The sequence below is a fragment of the Malurus melanocephalus genome, unplaced genomic scaffold (assembly GCF_030028575.1).
Source record: "Malurus melanocephalus ecotype Western Australia unplaced genomic scaffold, MMel_1.1 scaffold_5, whole genome shotgun sequence".
In the NCBI taxonomy this organism is placed as follows: domain Eukaryota; kingdom Metazoa; phylum Chordata; class Aves; order Passeriformes; family Maluridae; genus Malurus; species Malurus melanocephalus.
In genome coordinates this window covers 3412951-3422350 of record NW_026623237.1, presented here as the reverse complement: position 1 = coordinate 3422350, position 9400 = coordinate 3412951, and the positions used below count along the sequence as shown (strand labels likewise).

At 41.3% G+C, this 9400-nt stretch overlaps 1 protein-coding gene across 1 annotated transcript in view; it reads left to right on the top strand.

The window, feature by feature from the left end:
- The first annotated feature begins 2041 nt into the window (after positions 1–2041).
- The window catches only part of RPS6KA2 (ribosomal protein S6 kinase A2), a 157871-nt gene continuing 150512 nt past the window's right edge, over positions 2042–9400 (top strand). Inside the window, exon 1 of the mRNA XM_057370568.1 lies at positions 2042–2576. Within this exon, the coding sequence (XP_057226551.1) occupies positions 2478–2576 (99 nt within the window). The 5' untranslated portion in view covers positions 2042–2477. The remainder of the gene's footprint in view (positions 2577–9400) is intronic.

The window sequence follows — 9400 nt, the reverse complement described above, 5'->3', positions numbered from 1 at the left end:
CCTGTATGTGAGATCACCACCGGCGTAATGGGAAGAGAAAGTTGAGATAAATCTACCATCTAAATAGCAACAGGCACTCATACACTTATTATTATTATCATACACAGCCTGTGCATTCAAAATTATCACCTCGTGGGAAATTATCATCTCCTCTGCATTAATAAAGATGTCAAAGACCAGGGATGGACCTGTGACAGGAAGGGTTCAGGGACCTGCCCTGAACTTGTCTGGTTGCTATTTTAAGCTCAAGTGGCTTGCACAGGTGGGAATGCATGAGGCTGCCAAAAGYCTTGGCCAGCACAGAGCCTGGTCCAGCTTGTGTCAGGGCACCTCATTGCCAGGGAAAAGTCAGGAGAGAAGAAGCAGCAGCAGCAGCAGCTGTGTCGTTTGTCAGGACAGGTGAGCGGAGGTCAATCAGCTGAGTGCCTGAGGCCTTTGTGACACTGCAGATTTTACTGCAGCAAGGTTGTGAGGAGGCATAAAACTTTACTAGAAAGGCTGCATCCRCAAGTAATTTTGGCATTGACGAGCTAAATTGCCTTTTAACCTGTTTGTTGTTTTGCTTGTGCATAGGTGTACCTATACACACGTGAGGTTTTTTCCTCGGACACTTGCCTTTGCTCCAGGATGTTTAGCTGGGGAAACAACAGAACTGTAGTGGCAAAGGTCCTCTAAGCTTGACATGGCTTGCACTAGGGCAGCACCATGAAAGCAACCCCTGAAGATTCTTTTGTTGCAAACCAAGAGATTTAGAGAAGCAGYCAGGTGTGCTGAGAAAAGGGAAAAAAGCTGTTACTGCAACAGAGGGCAGACAGMAGGGCCCTAGGTGTAGGAGAGTCAGACTGTATGAAATTTTACAGCCCAGTATTGATGGTAGCCTTTGTAATCTGGCCTCCATTTTAATGAAACCATAAATGCAAAAAAAAAGGTTTTTTTTTACTTCTTAGTATTTTTCTGGGTACATATAGACCATGGTGAGCTTTAGACAGAAGAACGGGACAAAGAACCTGAGAACAAAGCAAATAGTGACAGGCATTGCCAGCCAAAGTTACCTAATTTTATTTKCCTCATCAAACAAATATGCTATGCATTTAAAACAAAGTAATAACTCTCTCCTTGCAGCAAGCAGTTGTGTCTCAGTAKGACTGAGGAGAGAGRAGGGGATACCTTTCCTTTCCCAGTTGTGTAGTCAGAATCACAAAGTTCAAGCTAGAATGCATTTTACTTTAAATGCATCTCTTTTTAGACCAGATGGACTGTAGAGATGTTATCATTTAAACTCCAGGTCTTCTCAGGCTGTAGTGATGTCTGCTGTCCCTGGGCTTATTTATCTGAATCATTAATAAGTTATTAATAAGTCTCTTTTCATTAGGTTCTGGGAGAAAGGCATAGCTGGGTGCTCCTCAGTAGTTAGGAAAGAAAGGCTGCCATGGAAAAGGAGTCTGAACTGTGTGCAGTAGGCAGAGAAAGCTCTTTGGTCTGTGGATCATACTGAGATTCATTAGTTTTTGAAGAAAAGCTGAAAAATGTAGTTTTGTTACAGGGAGGTGGGGGTGCAGCTGTAAGTCTGCATGCTCGTCAAGCAGCTCAAAATTACAGCTCGTAAATAGATGTACATACTTAACCTCCTAGAAGGGCTGTAGCTCCCCGCTGTAGTACAATAAGAACAGTAATACTTACCATTTAGATTGTGCTTTCTGTTTTCAGAGCTGTGCCAGGGTTAGGTATTTTAATGTAAAGCGGGCGGGTGATTGTGAACAGGATGGTAAGCTTTTMAATTTCGGGGGCAGGGGGGCAGTGTTATTTTACATATTCCCCAGAATAAAAGGAGGTTCACACCCTTCTACTCTGGTAGTGGGGGCACGACGTCTTTCAGMTTTCTTCCAGGAGCGACTCTCGCAGGGGAGCTGATTTCTTCTCGGATCTGACCACCACAGCCCTCAGTAATTATAGCAGCGTCTGAATTCTGAGCTAAAAACAGAAGTGCAGCATGTGCCTATTCCCCATGTGATTCAGAAAGCAGGAAATTGAAAGAGCCTGACTGAGAGGAGAGGGAGCGCAAAGCAATAGACACATCCAATATTTGTCTCAAACCTGCTACGCCTGGGACGCACGAGCTGTCATCTGCCGGCGCGGATTCTGCGTGCACCAGAGCACAGCCTGATTGGGCTGTGGGACCGAAGGCAAGGGGGAGAGGCGGCGGGGACGGAGTTGGGCTCGCCGCACCGAAATGTAAACAGTGGGAAGCGAGAGGGAGCCCCACGCCGCCGAGCTCCGGAGAGCGGGCAGCCGGCTCCGGGCTCCCATGGCTCCGGCAGCGGACCTCGGGCAGTTCTAGCTGTGCCTCGATGAACAAAAGCGGACCGTTCGGAGGATCTCCTGCCTGTGGATATAAATAGGGGACAGTCGGGATGCGCTAGCTTTCTCCGCCGGCGCTGCAGCCTCTCCGTGCTCCGCGCCGCAGCTGGGACAGGGCGATGGACATGAACATGAAGAAGTTCACAGTGCGGCGGTTCTTCTCGGTCTATCTCCGCAAGAAGTCTCGGTCAAAGAGCTCGAGCCTGAGTAGATTTGAGGTAAAATTCGCTTTAACTTTGTTAAATGTAGCAAATACCATTAGGTGCAGGTAACAGAGGTACGAGAGAATGCCTGCATTACTGATGTGATAAGTAGTTAAAGGTGCTCTTTCCCTGGAGGTGGTGATATTCGCACCTAATGTTCTTTGTTTCAGCGTAATTCAATGCTTTTTCTCGGCAGTATTCAATACATTGCATAATCTATTTAGTGTGTTGCCAAGAGTCCTTTTATCAGCCTTGCAGGGGAGGAGGAAACTGGTTCAGGACATCATGAAGTTGTAGGAAATAATTACAGATTCACTTAAATTAGCATAAATGACACCATAGTTTGACATAGCCTCATATTTTAGTCTTTCTCTGCATACATAGCATTCTTTCTTAGTGCTAGATTTCCACATAATTAATGAATTTGCTAGTGCCTTTTATATATATATTTGGTATGTCAGATAGGGATTCTCTTGCTAATTTCTCTATAGGTTCTCATGTTTGGACATATTTTTTGCATTTTTCTTCTCTCCCATGCACTTTTCCTGGTATTTTTGATTTATTTTATTTTAGGATAAGTTGTTCTTTAGGAGCTGGAGGTACAATGTCAAATCAAACCTTTAACAATTTAGCAGTGTGGGGAGATGAAGGCAGTTCAAGTAGGATGTATTAGCAAATTGGAATGTGTGAATGGGTTAGAACCCGGATTTCTGCCTGCCTTCCTCAAACCATTGTTCTTCAGTCTTATGTTTGGAGCTGTGAATAGTCGGCAGGATGTGAGATCAATTGAATAGATGTCAGTTATATTTATATTGTTCACTTTATCCTTGCAGATGATCTGCAACCTCTGCATTAAAATAGAGGTAGATGGGGCCTGATTCCCTTCTGTCTCACATTTATTTTGTGCTGGTGTACTTCAATTGACCTCTGAGGAGTTACTCTGATTTGCACTGGTACTCCCAGGGGAGGGATTAATCTTACGCTGTGTGAATAAATTTTGAAATGTTATTCCCTTAGTGTCCTATTTAAAGCACCAGGTAATTGTTTGAACGTAAAGTTCTTCATGTGTCATTGCTTAAACAGGACACGCTGAAAAGTCACGTTTTTGGCCTGTGTGTTATGTTAGTTTTTATTTTCATTCCAAACGCTTTAAAATCAACTTTGTTGAAAATGTTCGCGTAAGTTACCTAATTTTATTTTCATCATCAAACAAACACACTGTGCATTTAAAACAAGCTAATAACTCCCTCCTTGCAGCAGTTGTGTCTCAGTAGGACTGAGGAGAGAGATGGGGATTCCTTTCCTTTCCTAGTTGTGTAGTCAGAATCACAAAGTTTAAGCTAGAATAAACATTCCTTGCAACACACTAAATTCTCTAAGCTCATGATCCACCAGAGACAACAGGAAGTAGACCTGAAGTTACATGAAGGAGTTCTGAGACAAATGGGTGTCTTCACAGGATGCCTGTTTCAGGACGGAATGTAAGGAGAGGAGTTGATTTGGAGAGAGCAGAGCCCCACCAGACCTCATAACTATTCATTTGACAGTGCCATAATTTGGGAGAAGCAAATTCCACCATTCTAATTATTTAAATCACTGGATAATCTAGTGTGAATGACCAGAACGACTCAGCATTTGTGCCAAGCAATACTCTTGTTTCGTTTACAAAATAAAAAAAAGTCTTTGCAGTCCCTTTGACCATCAGTGTTAGATTTACTGGACTTAGTAAATAATTAGGGAATGAGTTGTATTATAACGATTTTTTCCCCTGATTTTTAAGTAATTTACTTCAAGAAGCAGCTTGATACATATCCTGTCACATATATAGCTTCAGATCATTTTGTCCACTTCCCTCCTTTCTCCCCTGGCTTGTCAGTAATGACCAACTTCATGCAAAGTGACTCAGTATTATCATGTAGTGGAGAATAGGGGCTGTTCCAGCTATGAAGAAAAAATGATTCATAAAATCTGTTCTGCTGTTTTAAGTATGAAAATCATCAGAGATGTTTCTCCTGGGGAGGGGAGTACTACCAAACATGAACCTCCTCTGTGGTTTTCATCCCTGAGTACTTCTGTGTATAAATTTATAATTACATGCTAACAAGTGCTTGTTAGACAAACAGAAAGTGTAAGGAAGCCTGTTGGTAGATGGGTTTTTAGAAGTGAGAATATTCTTCATTCTAATAGGTAGATATTTTTAAGATGTAGTAAAAAGGTATGGGTTGTTTCATCATGGAATGAGTAAAAGTAAAATAAAGGAAAGAAATTTGGAGAAAACAAGTGGCATTGCTTTGCTTAGTGTGCATTAGCTAATGTACCTGGCAGAAATTGTGTTGCACGATGTCATTTGAAATTTGGAAGGGAACTGTTGTGACTAGGTTGTGTGGGATTTTTGTTATGTTGTTCTTTTGGCAAGTTGGGAAGGAGGGTTGAAGGGTTTAAGATAGATACTCATAGGCTCAAACATTTAATATATTGAAAATACCACTACTAGAGTAGATTCAAAAATAATACAATATCAGTTATTAATATAATGATTAATTACTTTTTCTGCTGTGGTATCCTACACTTTAAATTAATTTGTAATGAGCTTCATAGCTTACAGAGCCAGTATATCTATGCAGAAAAGAGCTTAGCAGATCACAGCTTGTAACTTGACCTTTACTTAATTGTTTCATATGCCAATGTCATTGCTACACCTGAAAAAACAAAGATCCTCACCTTGTGTAGATAGTTGAGTTTCACACTTTGGCCTGCTAAAAGAGGCAGAGTACACTCTGGTAAATGAGATGTTATTAGGGTTTCATTTCATCTTTCTTAAAATGCACACCCTTTTTATTCTTCTGGAAAGACTTGGCTGGAATTTGAATTTATTCGGCTACAGTTTAGGGGTTTGAGTTTATATTATTTTTCAGTATGGCCTGCATTGCCCTTCATTTATAAGGTATCTAGTGATGTAATTTTATTGAATATGCAGAGCCAAGTTTTGCCCTTCTGCATGCAGAGTTCTGATTGAAGTCAGCTGAAAATCCAGCAAAGTCAATGGGAACTGCATGTGTGCATCTGAGAAAGGGCTTTGTGTATGGTTCTTGCTGAGTGTTGATGAATGTTAATGCGAAGCCATCAGGATAAAGTACACACAGTGTGGGTCTGCTAAAGGTTTTGAGACCCAGTGGAATGCATCTCATGGCAGTGAGCAATATAATTTGATCTATAAATCAAAATTTAAATATGCCATTTGAATAAACTAAGAAATACCTAAGCATGAAAAGAATTTGATAATATTTATTCCAATGATGCAGGAGTCTTTTTTTTTTTTTCTTTTGAGAAAATGACCAATTAAAACATTGCCTTTTATTAATTTTGGAGACGTTTCCGACTTTTGCATTCATGATCTATTTTTAATTCATTACTCTTGCTCTTTAATTCTTCTAGTTCTTGCTAAGTCTTACTTAAAATGATGAATCCAAACTATGTTTGATATATGTATGGGGCTTAGAGCCTATCAGGGTTCTTGCAAATTGATTCAGAATTAATTTGGAGTTTGCTGTGCCTTGGCATGGTCAATTTGAGAGGCAGGATCTCCTGTGGATGATTCAAACTTGGGTTCTGCTTTGGTTCCAGCACTGGCACATAGGAAATGGGAGCGAGCCTATGCAGGTTTCTAAGTAGCAGTGCAGAAGAACTGGCACTGGCTTTATAACACTGTGTTATGAGAGATTTTTGGTTCTAATCTTAGGCTCTGATTCTGATTTCCTACAAGCTAAAGTTACAGTAACCTTAGGAAAGAGCCCATAAAATACTGAGGCAGACTGCTTCTTTTCCACAGTGGGCTAGAGCAATGCTTTGCTTGTGAATTCTTCTGCACTTGTATAAAGAACAGTTCTGTTCCTTACAGCAGTATGTCCTTTTTGCTGCCTTTTTTTTTAAAATTGAAATATCTTTTTTTTTTTTTTTTTTTTTTTTTAACATTTTTATAGTTACTTGCTTGCTAGAGGAATAGAGTCATTCTGTCAAAGGTTAGCCAGAATAAAGGCAAGTTAAAGAAAGAAGATGGGGATTATCAGCCCAAGAACATCTCTTCAAGGTGCAAGTCCTGAGGCAGCTTTAGTTTTGGTTTTTTTTTTTTTTTCCCTGTGGTGATGATCACCTTTGTGACGTGTGTTCTTGTTACAGMAGAAGTTACCAACACTACTGTAGTGTCTTAACTTCTCCCAGCTGCAGGCAAGGCTTTTATGAGGAAATGCTGCAATTCTTGTGATCTTCCACAGCTTGCTGGGGGGAAGGGAGTCAGGGAGGGGAGAGAGAGTGGGAGCAGGAGGAGTGTGTAGTCYCTCACATAGGTCACTTGAGGAGCCAGGAAATCCATTTTTTCAGGCTCATTTTGACAACTTGCTGTGTCATTACAGATGGTTCAGACTTTTGTGCTTTCCTTTTCCCACTTGAAAAAAGAAAAATTGCTATAAATATTCAAGTCCTTTGATACTTTTCTACCTATTTACATTGGGTTTGGGGGCAATGCTCATATGTGTACACATTCATAATAAAGGAATTGCTCCCAATTCCCCAACTGCTTCTGACTTTATCCCAGATAAAGTCTGATCTGCCTCAGGCTTGATGTGTGCTCCTTCCCACAAGCCTCAAATTAACTGCAGAGCTACAGAGAGGGAAAATAAAGCAGGTGAATGTAGGGATAGCTTGTACATGGGAAAACCACAGAAAATTGKGACTGGGAGGCATCTAAAAACCCTTAATCTGGACTCCTCTTCCTCCTTGGGCAGCATCAGTTATATCTGAACTCTTCCAGCAAAGATTTTTTCCTAATTAGTGTATTAAATGCCTCCAGTGGTAAATGCCCATAACCTCTGTATGTGGTGTATTTTGCAACACTCTCCTTAGCATCTAAGGGTTTTCCTAGTAACTGAAACAAGTTTTCATAAGGCACTTCAAGCCTGTGTCTTCTTGTCCTGCCCACTGGAACTGTGGAAAAGAGATTGTTTCCTTTTCTTTGCAGTAGGATTTTTATGCGTTTCAAATCTATTCAAGTCTCTTTCCTTMGTCTTTGTGGTAGGGCTAGAAAAGYGTTTTCTTCTTTCTGAAAGTTAGGGACTTCCAAGAACAAGACTGTGGGCCGGTTACAGCAACATTGTTAGGGAGTAACTCTTCCCTTTTTTGGATGCTAATTGTCCCTTGTAAAAATAAATTCTGTTTCAAAGGCCTCTACCCTATCAAAGACCAATCCAGATTGTCATTTTATGCTCCATTTCCACCATCTAAATGTCTGCATGATTCCTTGATCTGATGGTGTTTGGCATCCAAGGCAGTGCTGACAGAGCTGATCCATGGGCTCTAATGTCAGATTAATTCTGACAGACATCACACAATTAAACMCAGGCTCTGGTCACATAGCCAGGGTACATGAATGTTTGGGCATAGAGCAGATGCATGGGGTCACCATAGAACAGAAGAGGGCTTCATTTGGTGTGTAATGGGTCCTGTCTGTTCACCAGAAGGGCACACACCTGCCTATGAACTAATGGTGGAATGACTGAAAGGAAGAGGCCAGTGCTCTTCTGCCCTGTGAGCCAGGTAGTGCCCTGGTTCCCTGTGCCTGGAGCATCTGTGTGTGGGTGTACAGGAGAGAAGAGCTGAACCTGCTGGACTGGTTGGAACCTGTGGGCAGCTGAGCCCCTTCCTAGCATTTATTTGGAGTAATGTAGTTTTATGCAAGTTAAAAACGTGTAATTTTGTTTTAAGTTTTAGCTCACAGCATTATGACCTGTCTGACCATGTGGTACTAAAAGTCTTTCAGAGGGTTTAGCTCTTCTGCATCTATTTTTATTATCAGTAACATATGATTCATGCATTTTTCTGGGGGTCTCRGGAGAGGACTCCTTTTGTTGTTCTTTCTGCATTTGTGTCCTCCCAGGTAACTGGAAATGTTTCCAAAGACAGAAATCAGAAAAAACCTTCCTTATGTTGATTCACCAGTTACTCAACTACAAATACTTTTCATCTAAATGCTTGCCAGTCATTTCCTTTTGTTCACTTAATAAGACTGACTGYCCCAGTTGAGCAAGGATTCAGTAAAAGTATTTGCTGTTCAGAAAGACTCCAGGTACAGCAGAGAAGCAGCAGTTGGTTCTGCACACAGGACACACTCTGTGTCTGTGTGTGTTTTGCCGTCAGCTCTTATAGTGTACAGTTTTGCTTCCTGGAGAGCAAAGTTGCAGGAAATGAAAAAGAATGATTGGATCACTACATCTGCCTTCAAAATGCCTTCTGACTGAGGATGTGTGAAGAGGCAAGTGATACATCCATTCAGGGTGCTTGCACAATAGCTACAACTCACATGCAGGGAAGTGCCTTCCAGGCAAACAGTTTGGGGTGCACATTCCCTCACTGGGTGCATGGATGGTGGTGGGGTGGCCACAGATGGCTTTGGAAGAATTTGAAGGGAGCAGTAACCCTTTGCTGTTCAGTCTCTCACTCCTTTGAAATGGAGTATTTGAAAGTATTTGAAATATACAGTATTTGACTGTATTTGAAATGTATCGGTATTTTAGCAGAGCTGCTCTTTCTGTGAGATGTGGGAGAACTTGCAGCTCTCTTCTAGCAAARAGCCAGGAGTTCAAAGATGCTGGAAGTACAAACCATTTACAGCACAGAAGACAAAACCACAATGTTTCTAATGAAGAAAACCTTTTCCTCAGATTTCAGTATATTATTAGACACTGTGTAGCAGTGCATAGGCAAGAAAGGAAGATGCAGTTTGCCTGTGTGCCTTCAGGTGGTAAACAATGATAGTAATTGGCAAAGTGCCAGTTAACTCAAACCTT